Here is a 25,844-nt window from a genome sequence, read left to right as displayed (position 1 = left end):
TATCAAACCTTTGAAAGCCTGGGATTATTTAATATCATTGCTCCTGTTTTAAAATATTTATTTGTATTGGCTCTTAATTTGCCGGAACCTCTTCAACCTTTTCTTTAGGACACAGGCAGCCTTTACTTCCTGTGCTCTTTCTAACTTTCTCCTGGATTCATGTGGCAGTAAACTGCCTTTGGTGCATCTGAATAGATTTAGGTTTGCTACGGTTTTGACCACCGGTTTAAATATTATTACGTTCGAAAATAAATCCTTGGACAAAACAAGAAAAAACTAATAAAATATTTGCCTTCAAGAAAGTACAAGAATGTCGTCTCATGTCATTTGGCAAAACCGCTTTATACCATACGGTGTCGCGGGAAGCCGGAGCCTACCCTGCAAGCAACGAGCGCAAGGCAGGGTACAGCCTGGACCGAGCGTCAGTCTATCACAGGGCAAGTGCAAGCCAATCGCCAATCATACATGGGGACAATTTGGAGGCCACGGTAAAGGCCGAGGGGGGAAATTTGTCCCGGCCACCGGGATAACTCCCTACTCTTAACGATAAATGCCCGGGGATCTTCAACGACCACTGAGAACCAGGACCTCGGTTTAACGTCTCACCCGAAAGACGCAGTACAAGAATGTACTTGTGAAAATGTTACAATAATTATTGTTTTTTTTATCCGAGGAACAGAATGACTCTGGAATCAGAATCATAGATTAAAATAACGTGATGTATTTATGTACATTGGTAAAATACTTAAAACTTTTAAAACAGTGTGAGCTACTGTACTTTCATTCATTAATAAAATATTTTTTATTTCTTTATGCAATTTAGGGATTATTATGCCACTGACTGCAATAAAGCAACAGGTTTTCAGAAAGGCTTACTTAAGGGTCTGTGTCTTCACCATTTTCTAATGACCATGTTTCTTGTTCAGCACTTCTAACTTCCCGTGTTTCTAATATGTGTTCACTTTGTAAATTGCTGTCTTTATAACTTTTTTTTACACCTAGTGCACAGCTCTTTGAGATGCTACTTTTATAGGAAGTACATAAAAAAGTTTATTATGTTACTGTGCAATAAACATTACTTAAAACATTTCAAAAACACAAAACAAACAACAAAACTCCAAGTATTAACGGTGTATTTAATCTTACAATTCTTGAAATTATTGTATTTTAAAATAATTAATCAAAAGAATTGATCAATTTTTTTAGTAGAACTTTATTTAACAGTAACAAACTGGTCAAAATATTCCAAGAGTACAAAAATGCAATATAAAACATGAATAAATGGGTTAATACTGGTAGCTCCTGCAGACTAAAAACAGTTGAAAAATATAAAACCTAAAAGGAAAAATCAATGTATTGGAATGAGAAAAGTCTTTCACATATTACTGAAATTAACCAAATGCTTCTACATTAGAAGGTTCTTTTATATCACAGCTGTAATAAATAATAAAAAAAGACTTAATTAATTAAATAATTAGAATTTCCCATGGTAGATCTGACATATTGAAACAGGCAACAACTCAGAACAGGACAGTAACTCAAGTTTAGCTTATACCTGTTAGCCTTCCAGTCTACTACAAAAAATAAAATCTACAAACTCCATACATCAGATTTGTAATGCCTAAGATTTAAAGTGAAACTTATTTCAAGAACATCAGAATTCAGATTCTCTTCTATGTTTTTTGTTTGTGTAAAAGAACAAAAATGTACCTGCATAATTAAAACTCCCTTTCATTTCCACACTTAAAACCCATTGCAAATACTGCAAATACTCAAAGTTGTTATATTTAGCATAACCTGAAGCAAGAAATATTCAAAGTTGTCCTTTTTTGTGAAGATGTATTAAAACCATCCAGCATCTAAAACATTAGCCAGAGGACAGCGTGGCAAAGCCTTGCTGCTTTACTGAAGGTTTTTAATCGGATTTCAATCCTGACATTTCCAGGGCTCCTTGGAATTCAGCACTTGCCATTGTGATCTGACCATTTTGAACTGCTTCACCATGTTCGTTATTACCCTTTCTGGCACTCTGCAGCCGGATCTTCTGTTTCAATGAAAAATTGAAATGCTTCACAAAACCAGCATGATTTCCAAGTACCCTGGCACACCCACTGCCTCTCACGTGCACAAACACAAATGCATTGAAGCTGAAGTGCAGAAGGTAGATGATGTTCATCACAAAGACATATCTGATTCCGTTCAAGGCATTCTCTGCTTTCTCAGTCAACGACATGTGCAGTTGACCTACATAAGCAATATTAAACCAGGAAATAAGACAGCATGACCCTCAGGCCTGACTTTGATAACCTGGCAGCAATGGCAAAGTCCATCACTATCTCTGTGCAGGAAGGCTTTTGTACCAAGTGTGACTCTGAAGAAAAGCAGCACACGGGTACAAACACGAGGAAAGAGCTTATACGAAAGCAATATTGGTACTGGAAATTCAGGTGTTTCATCAATTTTAGCAAAATAAGAGACTGTTCATTACTGTGATTGGTTGTTGAGTAACTATGAATTGGATGGGAGGAGCAGAATGTTCCTGGTACTGGGACAGGAGACTTCTAAGGAAAATGAAGTTGTTGCTCTAACTGGTGTAGGTGGCACTCTTGGATGAGAACGTCCAAACCAATGCACCAGAATGGTGACTGGGGACACAGCTTGAGTAGATGCTGTCTTTCAGACAAGCCAGAAATCTTGGCTACATGTTCCCATTAAGGATCCCATGACAAGCAGGGGTGTTAGCCTTAATATTCTGACTACATCCCAATTAAAAGCTTGTTCAATCTGGCCTAACTACATCTTTCCTTTAATTCACTTGACCTGCTGTGTAGTGGGACAGCTGGCGCATAATGGGTGCTGCAATATACAGTAGGAGGGATAAATGCCCCCCCTTCTGCATGCAAAGCATTTTAGAATATCTTGGACTTCATTAATATTAATTATATCTATATAACCACCTACAACAGTCAAGCCATTTAGAAGCCCCACATGTTATGTTAAAAAAGGCCAGTGTAAATTGCCAATCAATGCAAGAAATGTTTAGAAAGATGAGGTTTTCTGCATTATGAATCACTCAAGTGAACAGCATCAAATTCATAGGATTCAAAATCAGATTCATATAAAGCCATATGAGCTTTCTTTATTTTAGATCTGGAGTCTCTTAAATTAGGTAAATTAGAAGATACTTTGTGCAGTTCATCTACCTGTACAATTTCGTAGCATCCTTCTCACTGTTGCCTTCCGGTTCTTTAAAAATGACTTTATAATAATAGCGAAGAGCCTGGAAGAAAATATCAATAAGAAATAATCAGCAACACAGCTTCTTCTGTATTTTAAGTCATAACATTTAGATTAAACACAAATAAAATGAACCAAATAGATCACACTAAGTAATGTCATTAACCACAACTGAAATAAAACAAGAATTGTTTATAATTCAAAACAACTTTTCATAACAAGATCAAACAGGATGAATCAGAAAAGGCACAACTACAACAAAACATCGAATAACTGGTGATCATCAGTGTAACTAAACAAAAAAAAACAGAATACAGATTGGTATGCTTTGCTCAATTAAAATAAATTAAAACAATTTACAACACACAACAAACAATACAAATCTGGTGCTGTTAATTAGAGGACTGACTATTGAACAACAACACACCCTACACAGTATTGGGTGTCTAGAATAGAATAATCCTAAATTATCCTGAAGTTGAAGCATGCCCCCACACCAGTGGAGTACACAGAAGAGGTGGAGCCCTTCAACACTGATCCATCAGAGACTGTCTCACATGGGCTCACCACTGGGAACACAAGGTCAAGACTAATTCAAGAACACAGCGTGAGCACCCAGCAAAATCCATCCTTCAAAGAGGCTTCACACCTCAGCCACAACTGCTATAATAACAGCCAATAATGTCTGGGATTCAAAGTGGTAGTGCCAACCGATTAAGATGTCAATATTAGGTCAACCTGATGGTCCAACTCTGTAAGGTCATCTGCCCAAAAAATGGAAGTATTGATCCATCGGTGTCTGCTGCTACTTGACAACATTCCACCTCAAAAGGTCAGAACTGACAAGGCCAGCACTACCCCTTGTAGGTTTGAACAGTTAGACCATCCATTCTGAATGGTACATACTGGACCTGAGAGACTTGATACACTGCTCCCAAGTCTGTCAGTGCTAAAGGATAAATGGGCTAAGTTCTATACAACAAAGGGTGATTACTTAGTAATGCTGAGACATTTTCAGTTGTGCTGCTACATAAAGGAGCTGCACAATTCTCCCCTGATGACCTTCTGTCATCAACAGTCAAACCATTATATATACAGTAGAATAACTTTCAATATGCATTACACAATAAATATCTCCCAGTTCCTATTTTACAAAAAGTTCTATTTAATATAATGACATCATACTGTAGGTTAGAAAGAAAATGTATATGACCACATTGTGTACATTATTTGTTGTTTGGCTATAAATATGTTCTGATAATGACACAATATTTTTAAATCACACTCACTTACCATTTGAACATATGGTTTCATGTGCCAGAGAAGGACATTGGTGGTATCAATGATAACTGGTGAAATTCCTTCCTTCATGGCTTTTTCAGCTGTAAAGGTTTGAACACTTTAAAAAAACTTCAATCCACATTGTTCTTGCACGTTACTTTAGAAATACAGTATGGCAGGGTTTTATCTGTATAAAATCCTACTATTCTAATGAAGAAATTCACATTATCTCTAAAGTACAAGCTGGCGGTCCTTTGTTTGAATTGAAAATAACATCATAAAATTATTCAATTAAATAAAAATTTAAGTTAATAAACAAAAACTTTGGTAGGCATTAGAGTAATACAGGTGGGTAGCTGCGTCAGCATGCGTAGGCTGCAAAGGAACAAGTAATAGGTTTATTCCCTGCTGGAAAGAGAAGAAAGAAAACACAATGTTTCGGCCACGGAGCCTTCTTCAGACGACACCTTCTTGACAGCCGAAGAAGGCTCCAAAGCCGAAACGTTGCGTTTTCTTTCGTCTCTTTTCAGCATGGAATAAACCTATTACTTGTTCCATTAGAGTAATACTACCTCTTCTTATAATCCATTCGTGTGCTTTTGGCAATAAATCAGGTCGAAAGCGGTAGACTCCATCTCTGCCGGTGAAATACGTGCGAGTGCTGATTATTACTCCACCAAAGTTTTTCTTTATCTTCCTGACAGAAGAATAAAGACCAAATTAAACAAAGCACATTTAAATTATTTATCGGCTTGTGCAAGGCAGGAACAGATTGCCCAGCCAAATGATTGAAGCTGATTTCTTAGGATCCTCCAAGATGAGAGACATCGCAGGCTCTTTGCAACTAGTCCTTTCATTGTGTAACATATTTACCAGTCTTTTTATACTTAATACCTGTCTTGTTAAAATAAAAAATTAAATTAAAACATTAATCCAGGTTTCATGTGTCCTTTTGATCCTATGTTTTTAACAGCATGACCATTTTCTACATGGATATTATATTAATAGGATAATATTCAATGTTACTGTTAAATAACTAAAGCAATAATTGTATGTTTTCAGTACTATTTAAAAATGTTTATAAATGGATTGCATATTTACAAAATGGATAAGTTAAATAGCACAGACAACCAGGCTGGTACAGACTGGAAACAGGATATCTATTAAAGAATTAGGAATTAAAATACAATTTCTTAAGTCTGTTTATGTAAACCCTAAAACTTTCTCCTTACATTAAGTCATATATATTTTACATAACTGCTATACTATAAACTACAAACTTCACGGTTACCAGCATGATTGCTCACTACAGTTTTCTTAGAATACAATGTGGAAATTCACTAAACACATTTATCTGAAGGTTCCTGTTTATCAAAGATAAAATCTTTGAACGTAACAATATGAACAAGTCACCACTGCAGCTAACATCTGATACATAAGCTCTGATACATTCTAGTGAACTTATTCTAACCATAACACTGTATCAGCAGAAAAGCACAGAATAGATTTTAGAAAGCATATATCCTAGTAGACATCAGGATTTAATCAACACAGGACACTGATAAGGCTTAAATGTTTCAATTAGTTTAGACATGAGGAGTTAAAACCATGTTTAGCATACATGTGCATGCATGTGGGTAGGTGGATGTTCATCACATTTTAAGATTTAAGATCTTAAGATCTTACCCTGCCAGAGCTGCTCTTCCTGATCCTGGAACACCTCTCATGAGATAGAGCTTCGGGATGTGGTCTCTGTCATTGGATTGCAAATTTAATTTTCCAGTGGACATTAAGAAAACCATCAGTCATAGCCTCCCCGTTCACTGATTTCCAGGTGGCAGAAATATTCATTTGCAAGAGTGATATATGCAAATAAACATATCATCTCAAAATTAGTTAGTATTTTTTTTTCTTTATACTGTACCTAAGGCAAGAAAACTTTCCATAAGATGTACTGTATTTGAGGCACACAACAAATGTACTGTATTTGAGGCACACAACAAATACATGTACTGTACAGCTGTGGGTTGAATGAAAGGCATAGAATACATTTTAGAAACGCACTTATCCTAATGGACATCAGGTTTTAATCAATGCAAGGCAATGATAAGGGTTTAATGTTTCAATCAGTTCAGATATGAAGAGTTAGAACCACATTTACATATGTGTCAGCCAATTTCATTTTAGATTATGTTTGGTTGAGAAGCTGTGTTTTTGTGTGCTGGGCTGCAAAGCACATATTAGAGGTTAATCCCACACTGAAAGAAGAAACATGACATTTCAGCTTTCAAGCCTTTGCATGCTTCTTGTGATAGCGAGAACCTGAAGAAGGTTCAATTGCCAAAAGATGTGTTTCTTCTTTCTACTTTCCAGCATGGATTTAACCTGTGTTTGCTCCATTTTAGATGATGCCCACCAGATAACGATAATGACAACAAACATTTTTTTAACTCTTTTGATTTAGATGCGACATGTTTTATTGCAAAGATGGAGTAAGAGACTAGGACAGACTAAACGGGAAATAAAATCTTTGAACAAGAGTAAATGGTCAGGTATACGGTACATATTGTGTGCCCAACCCCCTCCCTCTTAAAGAGTAAGGTAAGATAATTTAACATGGTCTTATACAACAGCTACTATGTATCATTGAATCTATCAATGAGGATTTTGTTACAATTTAATTGGACATGGAACTGCCACAGGAGCTGAAACAGGAAAGTGTGTCTGACATACCTACATTTTTTTGTCAAACTCAGTCTTTTTTTCTAGTCAATGATATTTCCCAGTTCTGGGCTATTTCTTGTTCAAAATCCTTTGAGATGTACCTTTCTTTATAACAATTCTGTCAGTTTCAGTTCTACTCGAAGCTATTGTCAGCCTGGTCAGTATCACGGTCTGCTGCATATCTATTACCCATATAGATATTTAGTACTATGACATTTCACAGGAAAGATTTTTCTTAAAAACTCTAATCTTCCAACGTATTGTTTTTTTTTCTTCTACTATGCTTTATCAGTTTGCCCAAAATATTTATCATGAAAAAATAATCTTGTCCAGTAATTATTTGGATTTTGTCTGCTGCTGAAGACAGAACATGGAACAACCGTTTGATCTGTTGTCCAACAAAATTAGACATTAGCCATCTAGATAAAAATAGCATTAGTGGAACATCATCTTTAAGTAAAGCAGATATGGAAAAATTATAGCTTTTTAAAGATGTGATCCTTCACCTGTCAACATAAATAAAATCAATTTCAGTTTAGATGATTCCAAATGTTGATACCTGAAACAATAATATTCAATAATATTCAATTCCTATTATTCAGGATAATATATCCAAATTCAGATATAGTCTACGCAAACATACATTACAAATTGTTAGCATATCTACAGTGTGTCTAGTGCAAGATATTTAATTCTGAAATGAATTTAAATACCTCCAGGGCTCCTTCGCATTTCGTATATCATCCACATTGTTATATTCCTCAAAATTATCCCGCATTCTCTGCAGTACATCCATTGGTATATTGCCTCCTGGTCTCCTATTAAGGATATAAATATTAAAAAAGGGCAATAAATGTAGTTTCAACTACTTGCAGCCACCCATTCATTTCCAATTCATGTAATTGTGCAACTAATTATCTCAATGGAAGTGGGTAATAATCTGAGCTAACTGAATTTGTGTCTGTTAAGACCCCACCATCAAAACAAATGCAAGAGCACACAATGCAGTACATACTGTATAATGCACAGCACACAGCAAGACCCCATTTTTCCAATTATGCAAAGAAAACCTTGAGGAAACACAGCCTGTGTCCTGAAGAGTTTGGAACTTCTATATTCTCTATTCCTGGCATTGGAAATAGCAGGTGGAGTTTGGCTGGGTAGCCTCAGGGCATGCTCCTGTGATTAACAGGTACCTCGTGTCTTCGGATAGTTTTAGTTTAAGCTAAATCACTTAGCCAGAGGATGTCAACACTCCTGTTGAAATGTAACAGTACACAGAGTGAGGAACAATCAATAGCTATGACTTTATTTCAACTATATGACAGCATCCATCCCTTTTCTAACCACTTTATCCAATACAGGTTCAGGGAAGAGCTGGGGACCCAGAGCCTATCCCAGCAAGCAACAGGCACAGGACAAGATATAATGTGCCTTGGATGGCAGACAAGTCCATTACAGGGCACACACTAACAATAGGACCAATTTTCCCAGAAGCCAATTAACATACCAGTATGTCTTTGGATTGTGGAAAGGAACCAGAGCACCTAGAGGAAACCAGTGTGAACATGGGGAGAACCTACAAAAATCACGCAGATAGCACCAGAGGAGTCAAACTCAGGGTCCCAGTTCTTCAACAGAGCAGTGTTAACCACTGCCATTGTCCCGCCACTCTTATGACAACATTGATAAGAAAATTCAACATTATGCCTTTGATGAGAAAACGTCTGGTGTGTAATGCCCACATACATTAAAATTTGTATTCCTGTTTGCCTATGATGAGAGCTCTGCAGGGTAATTAAGGCATCAATATTTAGCAAAGGTTTAAAGCTGCACTTTGTAAAAGGTTTTGGATGCTGCCAACCTTGTATCTTGGGAGCTACAATACAAAAATTCAAACAATGCAATATTGTTGTTTTTTAAAGGAAAGGTTGAAATAAATCACAACATTGCATATTAAAAGAAGGTTCCATGACCTAGTAAGGGAAAAACAATGTATTCTTTATCTGGGCTAGAGAGGTCAAAATATTTTAGTTTACCTTGTGAATCATATGGTTTTGGAGGGTTACCTGAACCTCCAGTGGATCATGTACATATTCTGAGAGAATAGCACATGTGACCAAACCTTAGATCCTTTTGTAATCACTTTTTGACCACAAAACCCAAAGCACATGTCCCTGGATTCCGAAATACCAAGAGCAGGTATAAAACAGGTGTTGTGATCTAGTGATAATCACCACACCAACCCTTATACGACCATGTCCTCTGAAAACATGGCCAGATTAATGTGATAATTAACACAATGCTTAACGACCCAAATTCAAGATAGCGGTGAGGATGATCTGCGTGAATTCAAATCAGAACTGCTTCTGTTGATTAAAAAGGGTGAGTTCATTAGAAATAAAATGAATACAAACAAAGGCTTATGGAAAGAGATGAGAAGATAGCTGAAAATAAACAATTAGAAAAGTGCAAGTTGCTAAAATATAGAACAGTGTTAATAAACTCGAATCCTAATTCGAGGCGAAAGGCATAAAGTTACAATAAACTCTCATTGGTAACTATTTTATGCTATAAGCATTGAACCCAAGCACAAGGTGAATGCAACCTATTCCTTTAAGAGGTGTGCAAATGAGAGAGCTTGGTATGTTCCTATTGCTTATATTCTGAATAGCGGGGAAGTAGGCATCACCTGATCCGTGGAGATTTGTTGATGGCTACAAAGCCCTCCCCTGACCTCCGGGTGAAAACCCACTGTCTGTCCCAAGATCTGATGTGTATAAAGTTTTTAGGAAGACTAATCCACGCAAAGCTCCTGGCTCTGACGCTATCCTGAAGTTCGCTGTTTTGAAGGCTTGCGCAGACCAGCTGGCACACATCTTCACAGACATATTCAATCTTTCCCTTACTCAAGTCCCCTTACAGTCTTACACAGTCCCCTCTTGCTTCAAGAAAACCACCGTTGTTCTGTCCCCAAGAAAACCAGAGCTAGTTGCCTGAATGATTACCGCCCCGTTGCACTCACATCATTCATCATGAAATGCTTCGAGCAGCTGATCAAAGCACACATCACATCACCTCTTCACTGCCCGACAGCTTGGACCCACTGCAATTTGCATACCGACAGAACAGATCAACTGAGGAAGCCATAGCCACTGCTCTACACACTACTCTCTCACACCTAGACAAGAAAGGAGCAGATGTGAGAATGCTGTTTGTTGACTACAGCTCAGCATTCAACACCACTGTACCCTCAAGGCTTGTCACCAAGCTCCAGGACCTAGGACTAAGCTCCCCTCTCTGCAATTGGATCCTGGATTTTCTGACGGTGGTGGTAAGGGTAGGCACCAATTCATCCTCCACCCTGACTCTGAGCATCAGTGTCCCCCAAGGCTGTGTGCAAGACAGGGGTTAGCCCAGGCTCAGCAGGTCAGACGATGTCGAGTAGACACCTATGCCCTCAGGTCACGGAAGAGACGACCTGAAGCTAGGTGGGTGTCAAGACATCCGAACCCTCAATGCTGAGCGAGGAGGAAAGGGTGACCCGGAAATATATAGCCCCAAACAAAGACACACCGGAAGGACAAGCAAAGCACAGGGAAACTAGGAACAGGACAGAGTGGGAGCACCCTCAAGTAGTAGAGGGCGTGACACCGGTGCTCATGGATCTAACTTCCAAGGTGTGGTTCTTGGCATGCCCTATTTATAAGCCTCAGACAAAGACATTCCAATGTCTTGCCTGCCGGGCTTCTGGTTGGCCAATTCAAATCTGTGAGTTGCACTTCTCTCCTTCAGGATTTTTTATTGTTTCTATCAGGAGAGACAGGCTAAAATGTCCAGTATTTGGGAAGACTCATATCTTCTTCTGAGTAATTCATACAAGTTTGATAATTACAATATGGAACTACTCCTGTTTTGCCCATTCTTCTGATACCAAACAAGCATAGCCCATTTCGTCCTGAAATAATTATGATGTATTTTAATTTAATATTTTGGATTTAAACTTTCGTAAGGGAATGAAGTATGTAATGTGACAATACAGACAGTACTTCATACAGCCTTTTATCAATATGGAACGAAGGATGCTATTTTATTAGGTCAAAATTCTGATTAGCTGAACAAGCAATGGGAGGGGGCTGCTTCCCATTTCGCCACTAGAGGGGTGACTTGGTTTTCCTAACTGGGACCCTCAATTGATGTGGATGGATCAGAATAATCTGTTTTAATCCTATATCCTTTCAATAATGCTTGTGGCAATCAGAATTCTGACTGTTTCTTCTGTTTTATTATAAATTGCTCTTTAATTTAAGACCAAACAAGTGATGTCCACAGGTATTTGTTCAAACATCCCTTGTTTCACGAGGTTAAATGCAGTTGGTTATGTCTCTTTTTGGTATAACCAAGTGATTTCTTAATTTAATATCATTTAATGGCAAAACATGGTGTTTGTGGTACATATGATATATATATATATGATTTTAAGGTATGTTTGCTCAGTTTCTTGAGACTACAGTTTACAAAAGTCCTTCCTGGCATTCCTTGCTAAGTAGTAGCCCCAGATTTATGGCTTCATCTTGGGTGTTGGTGAATCTCTTCTCTTGACTTGAGAATCACCAGGCCTACTTTTTTCATGGCCAAATGGTTTTATGGCTGTCTGTACAACCCTTATCTCTCCTTGAGAGAGTGGTTCACAGTTCTTTTAGCCTTGGTGGAGTCACAAGGAATAACAAATCCCCCATTATTCAGAGATGCAAGCATGAGGATCTACTTGTTAGCAAGAACCGAGTACACACCCTAACATCAAATAGTATGACTTACAACCTTTTGTAGATGATCATCAAAACAAGAACTGTCATAAAATATGGAAATACTAGACATTTTAGCAAAACGTATTTGAATTTGATTTTTCAGAGAAGACAAAGTCTAACTACACTGCTTGACATTTAATAGAAATGATCCATCCTATATGAAGGCCTAACACATGCCACAATTTCTGAGAGCTATAAAGATGTGGAAGACCAGCCTTTTTCCTTGGCATTTATGATTAAAAAGACTGGCAAAAGAGACCTCATAAGAAGCAATATTTAATAATTCACAACTAATGTATTAGTAAAGGCAAAACCTAATTATTAAAGCAGTTAATAATAATTATTGTGTCACTTCAAATAGCTTTAATGTTACAGAATTAAAGGTTACAGATCTCGTTCTCAGTAAACTGCTTCTGCATTTGATGGAGTTCACTGCTATCGTATTTGATACATAGCTGTGTTACCTACTGCTGGATGTGTACCCTCAGACAGCTGTGGAATTGATGCTGTTATGTGCTGAAGCTGTAATTACAGGTACAAGTGGACATTCCTACTTTGAGAGGTATTCTCTTCTTGTTTTGCTGAGAACTGTATGTTTCCAATATTGTATAGACTCAGGTATAATGTTCCAAACTAGCCAGATTAGTTTTGTAATAATCTTGATCTGTAATAACAAGATACCCTCCTAGAATATTCCTCCGACATAAAAGCACAGGTGGAAAAATACCAGTACAAAGTGAATTTATAATTTTGGTAGGAAATACAGATTTTTTTCATCAAGGAATGAGAAACTGAAAGGCATAGACAGATTATTTTGTACCTGTATAATTCCTCAATACTACATTCTCTTGTTTTCAAGATCTCGATTGTATAATGCAACTCATCAGCCTGCAATAAAAAAAATACAGAAAACCTTAGATTATTTTTTTATACCAATACTGTTATTAGGCCATGAAAGCCCTACAGCACATTCCATATTAAAAGTAAGGTATTTCACATCTGGAAAAGAAGCTCTAAAGTATTAAGAAAGTGTAATTGATGGGACAATATGATGGAAGTAGTATATAATCTCCCACCACAGAAGCTTTAGCAAGCACAGACTTGTTTTAAGAATCTCCAAAGATTAATTCAGGCACTCCTTCAATCAACCAGGTAGTACAGTAAAAATGCAAATTGTACTCAGTACAAATTCCTGACAGAAAAGTACTGAGCACTGATACATTTTCCTTGCCTCTTAAACAAGTCACTGCTCTATTTGTTGAGTATTCTATGGACAAACCTCAATAAGAAAACAGCATCATCTTCCACCACAGAATCTTAGGTAACCAGGGCTTATTTTTTTCTGGGAACCTGCTTGGTCAACATACTGCCTGTACAATTTTCAGAGAAGTTTTATGAGTCATACAGATTTTTAAAAACTACTGTGAGGTAATTTTTTACTAGTTTCTCTGAGGATTGTCAGATGAGTCATTACCAATGTTTATTGCATAATTGTTTTCCGTTCAGGCCTTACTTTAACAGACAATAAAATAACTTAAAGTTCGCACCCTTCCAAAACACATGTTGTACAATAAAAGAGTGCTATCCCTGGTGTACCTGCAAGTCTTCAGCTTTTATCTGTACACTGGATATTAAAAATGTAAGAGAAAAATACTTATCTGCCCCTCACGATACAGCCCTTAAAAATTCCTGTGTAATTAAAAAAGTCCCATTTTTATGAAATCATTGCTTAGTAATTTAACTGCCATTTGAGCTCCTTAATCACTTCCAGTTGTGACTTTGTTTCGATAAGAACTCTGAAGCGGACCTCTGGGTTGACCTTATCTGTACCCTTAGAATTTTATTTACAAAATACATACTATGATGACAGCACACCTTGAAGGTGTTTTAAAGATGCCCCCGTATAAAACATTTTCCTAATTAAGTGAGTAACAATTACTAGTCCTGCCACTAACTGGACTGAATGAAAAGCTGTTTGGTTCATCCTTCATGATGTGTCTATGTCAAGCTAGGCAAGTTTTAATCCTCTAAAAAATTTTCGTGGGTGTCATGCAGAGAATACTGCTGTGTCATTGTGACACTAGGTTATTTATTCAGTACCAGCTTAGCACAGATCCGTAAAATTCTGTTATGGAGTTGAATCAGTTATGGTTAAAATGTGTTTTTCAACCAGTTCAGTAATATAAAAAAAATGCAGACTGAAAATGTCTGACTTCCGGTTCTTTTTTTAATCGATATCAGACATCGGAAATCCCCTTGAGAAGCCAAAGAACTGCCTAACAATTGTCACACCCGAAGAAGGCTCCACAGCGGAAAGGTTTCTTTTCGTCTCTTTTCAGCATGGAATAAACCTTTCGGGTTCCTTAATAATCGCCACTGCTTGTGTTCCATTTTCATTTCAAAAACACAAAAATACTTCAGCTGCATTCCATCTGTTTTCATTGTTTAAAAACTCTGCTTAAAAAAAAGAACAGACTAGAAAATGTCAAGTGTATTCACAGAATTACACTTCAGAACTCTCTTTTCCATCAGTCTTCCTTACCATTTCAACATATGACTTCATATGCCACAGGCGGATGTTGGTGTTGTCAATGATTACAGGGGATATCCCTCTTTTCATGGCTTCCCATGCTGTTTATTTGAAAAAAATGTAAGACCACAATTAAAGACTGCATTTTACACTAGCAAAGATGTTCCAATTCTATAAATGTTTTAAAATTCCAGCAAACGTTTACGTATACCTCCTTTCTCATTCTCCCGGTGTGCCTTGTCCTGTTCTTGGTAACTGTAGTCAAATTTTCCATTTCTCTTGAAGTAGTCATCACTGCTCAGTACCTTTCCATGCTCACCCTTTAATTGTCTGATAAAAGAAAATCATTTAAATTACATACTGTACATCTTTCTTCCAACCACTCTAACCAGTACTGTTGCGGGCGAAGCCATGGCTAAGGATGCAAGAAAGGACACACAAGTCCACAGCAGGGCAAACACACATACCAGCGCCACTTTTTTCCCAGAAGCCAATTAACCTAACAGTACAGTATGTCTTTGGACACTGCCTGATCAATCTTTTGAGGTTACTATACTCATTGCCTTATTTGAGGTTTCAAAGAGCTTTCCACAGAGTTTATCAATGGCTTAAATACAGCAATAACTACTGTACACTGCTCATTCAAGCATTAGATGTAAAAAAATTAAAGATACACAGACATTTAGAATCCTTTATATAATGCATATGAGTTTAGTTCACCAGCAATGTAAAGCTTTCCCCTTTTTACACAGAAACGCTGAATTGTAAATAAATTTAAGAAATAAAATACAATAAAAATCAAAATATTGTTCGAAACGTGACTTTTATTTTATACTGTATTAGCCGGTAGATATATCAAAAATACTCATGGCAGAACTTAATTTTAAAACACAAATTTTAAAAATAAACAAATAGAGCTAAAGTTATTGTACATGACATCACATTTTGATTGATATAAACTACCAAACTGTGATTAGGAAATGAATTTGTAATTATATTTTCCCAACTTTTAATTCTAATGACAACATAATCAACACAGAAGTAGCTTTCGAAGTACTTTACTGCAGCCTAGAATCCAATACTCAAATTTTAAAAGAAATTTAAGGAGTCATATACATACATACTGTATATATTTGTATATAAACAATTGAGAAAACACTAAGCACTCTTATGTACACTGTAGTTTTCTTATTAAAACAGCACTTCAGGAAATGGCGCATTATGTGAAGATTACAGTCCTTTAAAATGCATTTTTAAGAAAAATATCATAGTAGGCTTACGTTTAAATATGGTGATGCATAAAAAGGAAAGTTGTATAATATTTTATTTAGTTTTTTGTATGTAAGAATCATGAATGAATCACCGCAAATTCGTAGCCAAGTGGACAAATAGCAAGCAATTGTAGATTTACAACTACAGAACCTTTCGAGGGTATGAAAATTTACATCACTGTAGTATTTCATTTAATTGTTTAGTCCCAGCGAGGAAACATATTTATTCGGTAAACAAGAACCACCGTCTTGTTCAAATTTCAAAATCCATAGTACCACTTTTCTAAGTGCAATGATTGCTCTAAAATGAGTGAGGACTGGACTACCATATATTGGTAGTAAGGTTCTGACACTGCATTCCTGGTTTAAATTGTACGCAGAATAGAAAAAATACACATTCAGGTAACAGAAGACAGTATTTTATTACTTACTCGGCACGTTGAGATTTAAATGTCCTTGGCAAACCCCTCAGAATATAAAGTTTAAGAAACATATCGTCACCCATTAGTTTCTCTTCGGATAGCGGACATGCAGATCTTCGGCTGTGCTATCTGAACAGCAGGTACGGTTAACTTTCGTTTCCCTTGCTATTTTATACGCTAAGCTGAAGATTTTAATATCACATGATCAATGCGCACACTTTGGGGAGTAGCTGGCAGCACACAATATTCAGGCTTATTTCATTTGTGTGACTAACGTTACGATTTTAAGGTGCGTAAATAACCAAACTTTCCAGCCCAACTTTTATGATGGTTAAATACACGTTACTATTGAAAGAGAAAAAAATCGTGCCAGTGTAGCCTACTGCAAATTACAATTTTACCTCTAGTTATGTGAATGCCTTTACTGCCTTTAAGTGTATGGCTTTAGGCACTGTTTCACTTTTAGAGGTAATTTAGATTGAAAGTCAATACTGCAAATAAAATGCAACTGTATTATTATTGTTTATACATTAAGGAAATTATAACTATGGAGTGGAATTCTATCATAATAAAGAAAACCCCAAATCTTGCCCGAATTATAAAAATATGACCGATAAATAGCGAGTTATTTTAACAACAGTACCTCACAAACAAGCGATGTACTGTACATAAAGCTGACAATAGTTCAGGTGGGTAGCTGCGTCAGCATGCGTAGTTTGCAAAGGAACAAGTAATACTGTAGGGTTATTCCATGCTGAAGAAAGGAAACAACGTTTCGGCTGTAAAACCTTCTTCAAGTGTGAGGTGACAATGTTATCAGTGATGCTGTCTGTACAAGACGACCGAAACGAGTTATATACCATAAAAGGGTGTGCGGCAGACGAAATTGGGAGGAAAAGACAGAAGAGGAAGCACTGTGCAAACCAGATTGGTACCAAAGCGAGCAGAAAATGTGGGTCTGGCTTGCAGTTTTAATACGTCTGAAAGCCCATGTTTTGCACTTTATTTTTAATAAAGGTTTTCTGAGCTTTACTATTAACTGTGTCCGTGCAATGGATTTGTATCGAAGATAGCCGATTTCTAAAATCTCTATTAAAATGAAATTCCTAAAATCAAGCAAAAAAGAAAAGCTGTATATAATAACCGAACAGTGTATGTGTAAGGTTTTAATGGTGAACAAAAAGATTAATATGCACATTAGGTTGACAGTTGTACTTCTTATATTTACTGATTAATTTGGCTGTCAAAAATAAAGCAGATGAAGCTAACTTGTTTTTGCACTAAGTGCTAAAGCTTATGGTTAGCAAATATATTTACATAGCGCAGTAGTTTATAGTTTATGATAGTGGAGTAAGGATTAGAAGGATTTTTAAAACTAAAAATGACAATTCTCCCTTTACAACAGGACCTGTCGTAACGCTTAGCTGTTAAAGAAAAAAAAACGATAAAATAATTGAGCGCAAGAAAAGAATGAACGAATCCGAAACTAAACCGTTGTCTTGTGTTTTTTAACCAGGTGGCACTCATGATACACGTTTTAAAATGGACCTTTACATTCTTCCTTTCGGAAAACGTAAACAACGTATTGAGAGTTAAATAACTTCAAAAGAAAGATATTAGTGACCAACTGGTATCTTTATTGGCTTTTTTTCCCAGCATACTTAACAAGCACAAATCACTCCTACAACTTCCAATTAAGCACCAGTCTTCTTAGGTACTCCAAGGATGGCAGTTATTCCAGAAAATATGTTCTTCAAAACAAGATGAAATTAAATTAACCTTAATTCATTTGACAGGACAGTTTAGTATTTCAAAGAACTACAGAAAAAAAACAGAAACAAAGCAAATTGCTAAACACAGAACAATTAAGTAAAGTACAGTCAAGACAAGAATTAAATATAAAAGCAGTAAAAGAAGTATTATATTGGAATGTAAAACATCTGCAAAACATATTTTCTCAAGAATGGACAAGAAATGAATGAACATTTAATACTTTCTGTTCTAAGGAGGAATTGATTTACACTTGCCTTTATGTAGTCTAACTCAGCCCTTATTAAGCAGCTTTGTTTAGGTTAAGGACTGTAAATTGCTTTTGAGGGTTAGTGTGGCAGAGATTTGTATCTCCTAGCTGGACAGACAATGAATAGCATTGACAACTTTAAATTTCTGTGGTGTCGTTAAAATTTATAAGGACAGACTGTCAGAATTCTCCTTGGAGCTCCATTCTCTAACCACTTTACCCAATACAGAGATGTGTATCCCAGCAAGCACTGGGCACAAGGGAGAAAACACCCTGGACAGGATGACAGTCAACTGCAGACACAGTTGCACACACTCTCAGCTGGGCTGGTTTTCACAAAAGCCAGTTAACCCACCCGTATTCTTTTAGACTGTACAATTGGTCTTAGCCAAAAGGCTGAGAAGCGACTGTGAGAGGAGACATATACACTCTGTGCAGATAGCACCCCAGGAACTGAACCCAGCGCCCCAGCACTACTAAGTAGCAATGTTAGCCACTGTGCCATCTGTAACTTAAATCCAAATAAAAAGAATTTAAAGAAGCTTAGTCCCCAATATAACACATAAATCCACCTTGATTTATATATAGAGAAACTCATTTAATTAAAACAGAAATGCTTTTCCAAAGGAAATTTTAAAGACTTAAAACTCTGTAGCTTAATTATATGACTGATACCGGATACCTACTGTTTTTTTTTGTATTTGTATAATTGGGCAATAGCTATACTATTAACAAGCTGTCTGAAGACCACAGCAGGAAGAAGACATTAGTTTGTTTCTCGTAATTACTAAGGCGTCACTGCCTAATGTCACATCATGATGGCTGGTTTCCTTTCAGTGAAAGAGGACAGTCTCCCTTTTTGTACCCTTAGGGACCGTCAGCATGATGTTGGCATGATGTGTACATAACTTGGTATTATTATCTGTAGAATAATTCTGTGGTATAGATAGTAAGTACTGTATATACTATCAGATGAACTGAGTATTATGTGTTCAATTCCCCTACAAACATTTACGTTTCAATAGAATTTATGTTTGATTAGCAGCGCTATCTGAGCTAATTAAAATAATACAACTGAAAGGATACCACTACAAGGATAAAATGAAAGTAACAACATTAAATGGCTGTCAAAGATCACTTTATATTGTGAAGAGTGTATTTTATATCAGTAGCACTGGCAACAATAGGTAGACATTATAATGCCTAAAAACATTAATAAAAATAAATTGAAATAGTTTTGTTAGATGCTTTATATTAAGTACAGACTAATGCTTCCATGATTAAAAACATTAAAAAAATGTCAGAACATTCGGACTATTAAGACGTGTATAATAAAAAAAACTCTCATAGAGCAAGTAAGCACAAATATAATTAGGTTTAGAAATATAAAAGGCTGTTTTCTTCCATAAAATGTGCTATCTTTCATTTCCGAGATAAAAATTAGAACCATTATCCACAGCTGTGTTTTTCTAAAAATATATCTGGAAATGTTTCATGTAAAGGTTCATTAAGGCTCTTCGGAATCTTCAGTATCGCTATCTTGTATCTGTAGCCAGCTCAGGGGAGGATTCCTGCTGTCTGATGTTTGTGTGCAAACTGCATTTCAGTATCTCCGAGGTTTCTCTGACTGGAGTACATCATGAATGCTGTAGACTTCCTCAAACTCATTCTTCATGCGCTGAATTGTTTCCTCTGGAACTCCGTAGTTGGTTTTACTGGGAAAGGAAGATACTTTAATAAAGCACTGCCTTCGACTTACGAATGAGGGAGCCATCAGTTACATTTTACCTTTGCAATTTGTACACGTTGTTCTTCCAGCTGGTTTCAGGTTCTCTAAAATTGACATAATACCCAAACTCGAGAGCCTGTGATAAGAAGACAAAGAGCAGCGATTATTAAGTCATTAATAAGGCACATCTCTTATTTTTGTTAAAACACTGGATTGAAAATACAGCGCATTTAAAAAACATAATTGTTTGCAGTACACAGTGCAGGAATGATACTGTTGAAAAATTGTAAACTACACAGTTCAAGTTAATAATGCACTGCTCAAACCCAAAATGTTTCTTGCAGTTAAATCAGGTGTTCTTTCATACTCTAGTGACTCTTGCAGTGTTTGAAGAAGAGAGGATCTTGATTACAGATGTACTGTTAAAGGCATTGTTCACCTACAGAACCATGAAACACCCAAAATAGAGAAAATAGAGAAAACCCAAACCCAAAATAGAGAAAACATTTCCACTGTCCATATCCCATTTGGACCTATGCAGAATTGTGATTTCAAACAGAAACTTTCCTGATGCAGTTTCCACAGCCTTGTAACCCAGCTGAACTGCACTACTTTTGGAAGTTATGAACCATCTATTACAATTCATGAATTTTCCTCACCTGACAATATTACCTTTGTGCTTTTACAACTATACTCTGCACTAGAAACAACTGAAGGATGTTCATTGTATTGTAACCTGGTCTAGACAAGCAGTTCTTCAATGTTTTATGTTGCTTATGTTGTTTTATGTTATATGAGCCGTCGTTTTTGCAGGGGTGTCAAACGGGGCAGGAAGTGAAACCGAGAAGATGATTGTGTGCCAGGCAGAGGGAAGGGGAACAAAAAAAAATATCTATGTATATATGTATATATATATGTGTGCTGGATGTGTTTAAAAATGTAGCCATTTCAGCACTTAATTCAGTGTTAGAATACAGCAATTGGGTAATTCATATACTGTCTTTCAAATCTTATCATTTGCAGACTTTCTTTTCTCCTGTTTATAATATTTCTGACGATGCTGATCAATACACATAATAATCAATACACATACCTGCACTTAGATGTACAGTACATTGAAAATAATACTTAAAACAAATAACTGCTCTTTGAATTGAACCATGAAACACTCTCCAAGCTGGAGGAAATTTCACTTATTCAAAATGTTTTACCATCCTTAATTAATACCAGTAACATTTTTATGAAACACTTGAAAGATCATGGTTTCATAGGCATCATAACATATATATCCTCTTTGGAAAGTTTAGGAAGGGACTTGACAATACCAGGCTGGAACTTTCCTTTTATATGTATTTCTTTTTAAATATATATCTTTATTGTTTGGTAGTCTGGCTCACATTAGTGAAATTCACCGAAACATGGGGGCAGCCCATGAGGTGGAATCTTTCGTTCTCTACTTCAGCTAACAACATGCATGAGCTGCATGATCTTGCACTCCAGCAATGCGAGCTGTTTATGGAGCTTGACAAGCTTTCACTCAGCAAATTTAGTATAAGAAAGTCAGTCTGAGTCATGCTTATTCCCTGCACCTGGCACATAGCTCATCCTGTCTCATCTCTTCCACTCCCTAAGACATTTCCCTTACCATGAAAAACTGCAATGATGTCCTCCCACAGTTATTTTCAAGTAAACCCTTTCTTTCCACATGGGTTAAACTTTGACATTGTGCAGACTTTAACAGAAAACACTACAAAAAGTTTATAGTTGAAGGGTCCCTAAAAAGTAACTGAGACAAAAAATTCACAGATCTCACCAATTTTAAAATAATGTTCAAAATGTGTAGATTTTAGCATGTTGTGAACTGGGCTTTAACATGAATGTGCTCGCCACTGGATAGTTAAACTAAAAAAAACAACAAGAAACCCCCCCAATAGAAAAAATAGTCTAAACTAAGGTGTCATCTCCTACCAGGGAAATGATTCACAGCCATTCATTTTTTGCTACTGTAGGTTGTTTTTTTTCCAAGTGGAACAATGCATCCAATCAGACACTTATTCAGTCAAAAAAGGCTGAATAAGCCTGCATGTCATACCTTGTGCGGTTTGTTGCAAACTCAACCACAAAGCACAGAAAAGATGAGTCACCATTAATGCATTTTGTGTCCTCATCTTCATAGGAGCTAATAAAAAGTCTAAATCTTATAACATTTGGGGAGGAGCTCACTGAGTACTCACCTGGGTTTCTGTGACAGTTTTACCCAGTCTGATTATTAACAAATACCTAGGTCTAATGACGAGAAATCACTAGATCGCTTTCGTAAAGATGTCAGTGTCGTGTGGTTCAGACGTGAAAAAGGTGTCAATTGCATTGGGTTTTGATTTGAATTGCAATACTGGTGTTTGCAGTAATATTGAAGATTTATAGTTTGCAACAGTTGCTTTTACAGCTTGGCATTTTGCACTGTCACTTTGGATTCGTATCTTAATGCAGATAAATTATCTTGGTTACTGTGCATAATGAAGTCCACAGCTTTTTATAATTTCTTTGCATTTCCTGTAACCACAGGATAACTCTCTGTGATTTGTCAAGATATACTATACTGTATGTTACTTAGGATAGCCTGAACACAAAATCCCCTGTCAGCGGACTATTTTTACACTTTTAATTTTTCATAATCCATTTTGATTGATTCTTAAACCATCAGTTCTCTGAATTTGTATTTTTTTTAAGTTAGGCAAAATGTTTGAAATGCACCGATGCAGCAGCCACAATTAACAATCTGCAAGTTTGAAAAGCAGACTGAACACCCTGTTAATTAAGAGTTTTGCTATTCTTTTCCCCATCGTTGGCATGGCAATGAGATAAATAATGAGTAAATATGCTAGAAAGGGATCTAGAGAACAATTTGTGAACTAAACCGTGCAAGTATAAACATATTAGAATTTAACTTTTTTTTTTGCTGTTGGGAACAATTGCTTTTAAAGATGAAAAGCAGTGCAGTTATTAAATTTAATTTGTATTTCACTAGAGACTTTAGTTTAATACTGATTGACCTGTACAACCAAATCAACAGTTCCATGTTATTACTAATCATGTCTCCACGTATATACTGACTGAATTTTTTACATTATTTTTTTAAACTTCCTCCTTTGAAAAAAGGTGTATATGATAGGAAAATAATAATTCAACTGTTCTAAACTTTATTACAATTTAAAAATAATCTTCCTTACCATTTCAACATATGGCTTCATTTCCCAGAGGTGAATGTTGGTGTTATCAATGATAACAGGAGACTCTCCATTTTCCAAAGCTTCTCTTGCTTAAAGTTTTTAAAAACAAGTCAGGAAGACTATAAAAACATTTAATTATATACTATGAAATATGTAAAATAATTCAAATTTGTTTGACAAAATTGTGATTTTAAACATACCCTTTCTTTGATTCCACTTGTGGGCCTTTTTCAGTAAATAAGGCTTAAACTTATACTCTCCATTTTTCTCTCTGAAAAAGTCATCGGTGCTGAATATGGACGCATTGCCATAGGTATTTTTTATTTGTCTTAAAAAGGAAAACAAGATGGAACCGCAAATATTACTGTACGATAAATCTTTACTGCGACACACTAAGTTAAACTGGACTTTCAAGTGTTTATTCTCCGTAATACTTGTACTTAAACGTTCTCTTTTCCACTCATAATGGCGACGAAATAAACTTTTTTTAAATGGTTTGCAATAGCACCTCTTAAAGCAGTTTATTACACAATGGTAACATTAATAGTTTAGTTTACATAACAAGAAAAATAAAGCGTATTTAATAATATGCTGAATTGAGAAACCTCCAAAAAACTTATTTTTAAAGACAACGGAAAACATCTTCATATAACATTCTAAACAGAAACAATATGGAAACAATGAGGCTAGAATTTCAAAAACACGGGAACAGCCAAAAAGCGCCTTAAAGCTTTAGCTCTAGTTGAGATCTGTTATTCCAACTTTTTAAAAAGGGACATTTATTTCCTCTAATGAAATGAAAGAAAACAATCTAGGTTGCGTACTGAGTAAATCAGCTTTATGTAAAATACAATAGTCTGAATTATGGCCACCTGTCTTGTGACAAGAATGTTAACGCGGACTGGATCTCTCACAAAATGATCATGAACTCACTGCTGTTATAGCCACAGTTATGTTTCTTTATACGCGGTTACCTAGCAAGAGTTGACTTTCCCGATCCTGGCAAACCTCTCAAGATATACATCTGTGGTCGAGGACGTCGTCGTCGTCGGCGTCGTCTGCCATTCGACCCCAAATCGAGGTGGTCAAATGCACGAACAAAATCATCGCCCATTGCCACTCTGATCTATGGTTTATCGGATATAATTCCTTGCAATTATATCCAGTACGTCTTAAGTTTCGTTTTCCTTGCTGTTACACATCAGATGCGTCAGAACGTATTTTATGCATCATGTGACCTCTTTGGACAGTAGAATTCAGTACTGCGAAGATCGATCACATTGCAAGTGCTCGGGATGAATAAACCACTTTGCAAACAGTAAAAGTCGGTTATCCAAAGGAGGTACTTATCTACATTTTAATGCCGAGCGAACCACGTGTGAAACCCAGCTGCAAAAAAACAAAGGATCTCGGTATAATGTCTTATCAGAGACTAATTATGGACACCAGGCTTAAAGAGCAAATCAGACAAGATTGAAGAAAATATTGCATTCAAGTATATCAGGAGCTCAGCTAACACTAGCCTCCATCTGAGGGTGCAAGAAAAAAGCCGTTACTCAAAAAAAAAACATCTCAAAGCCCATCTGGAGCACAAGATTTGGGAAAAGGTTTTGTGGATGAGACCACGATAGAGCTGTTTGGCCGAAAGTCACTGCCCATGTCCCAGGAAACACAATTCATCCAGTGAAGTGGCCACAGCACCATGCTGTGATGATTCTTCTCATCAGCAGGGACTGGGAATCTTGTTAGAAGTGGAGAGAAATGCATGGAGTAAAGAACAGGCAAGGGGACTTGTTTCAGTGATGGACACCTACCCCAAAAGACTGTTTTTTTTAAGCTGTTATTGCGACAAAGGTGGTCCTACCAAATACTAATGTGGCGGGTCTGAATACTTCCAAAATCAGTATTTTGGCAGTATTTTGAATGTAAGATATCTGCTGACAAATAACTAATTTTGTCTTTAGATATTTTCTGTTTAAGCATGAGAGTTTGCAATAAAAAATCTAGCAGCATCTGAAAACGTTTCATATGAATACATTTGCAAGGCACTATATCTCAGTGACACTCACTCCTGTTCCTGAAGAGTCACAGCCCATTGGGTTTTATACTGCAGGCAATTACAATGCTCATATGATCAATTTATTCAAATATAGTCATTAAGAGCCCCTGGACGAATAAAGCCATGGGTGACAGTGATTCCCCTGAACAAGGAGTGTATATCAGTGCTAGTGTTCTTTTGACTTTTTTTTTACAAAACTTTCACGGGAGACTAACTTCGTGTTATCCTTGATAAATTGAAACATGTTTAAATGCACCTACTCACAAGCAAGGGAAAGCACACAAAACCCCAAGCACAGCTGAATACAGGAAACCACAGGATTATGAGTTCTACCAGCTCACACAATCAAGGTTAAACGAAGCAGAAGCACATCAATCTATCACAATCCGGATATTGCCACAATGGATTTGTGAGTCCTCCCAGGCTCACAGAAGTGAGGCAAGACAGCAGCCAGTGAGCATCGCCTTGCCACACAAAACCTTGTCCCTGCAGAGGGAAATGGGTGTGGGATGAATCGTTATGCAACAGCAGAA

At 36.6% G+C, this 25,844-nt stretch overlaps 1 protein-coding gene across 1 annotated transcript; it reads right to left on the bottom strand.

Annotated features, from left to right (window-relative positions):
- Positions 1-1,308: 1,308 nt before the first annotated feature.
- LOC148830635 (uncharacterized) lies at positions 1,309-24,433 on the bottom strand. The gene is made up of 13 exons (XM_088922232.1): positions 24,227-24,433; positions 23,453-23,580; positions 23,253-23,341; positions 20,082-20,158; positions 14,792-14,910; positions 14,593-14,681; positions 12,871-12,938; positions 7,956-8,060; positions 6,205-6,270; positions 5,091-5,215; positions 4,531-4,619; positions 3,204-3,280; positions 1,309-2,044 (listed from the first exon to the last, which is right to left on the bottom strand). The coding sequence occupies exons 1-13, from the start codon at positions 24,364-24,366 to the stop codon at positions 1,927-1,929; spliced, it is 1,290 nt and encodes a 429-aa protein (XP_088778358.1). The 5' UTR covers positions 24,367-24,433; the 3' UTR covers positions 1,309-1,926.
- Positions 24,434-25,844: the final 1,411 nt, after the last annotated feature.

The sequence above is a fragment of the Atractosteus spatula genome, chromosome 7 (assembly GCF_055471065.1).
Source record: "Atractosteus spatula isolate fAtrSpa1 chromosome 7, fAtrSpa1.hap1, whole genome shotgun sequence".
NCBI classification, from domain to species: Eukaryota; Metazoa; Chordata; class Actinopteri; order Semionotiformes; family Lepisosteidae; genus Atractosteus; species Atractosteus spatula.
Note: the sequence above shows the minus strand (reverse complement) of the source record. Positions and strands in the feature narration are given on the sequence as shown.

Coding starts and splice junctions, on each gene's coding strand:
- LOC148830635 (XM_088922232.1), bottom strand. CDS start 24,366: ATGGGCGATGATTTTGTTCGTGCATTTGACCACCTCGATTTGGGGTCG. Junction 20,159..23,252: donor TGAAGCCATATGTTGAAATG/GTAAGGAAGATT, acceptor TTCTTATCACAG/GCTCTCGAGTTTGGGTATTA. Junction 4,620..5,090: donor CGAATGGATTATAAGAAGAG/GTAGTATTACTC, acceptor AAACCTTTACAG/CTGAAAAAGCCATGAAGGAA.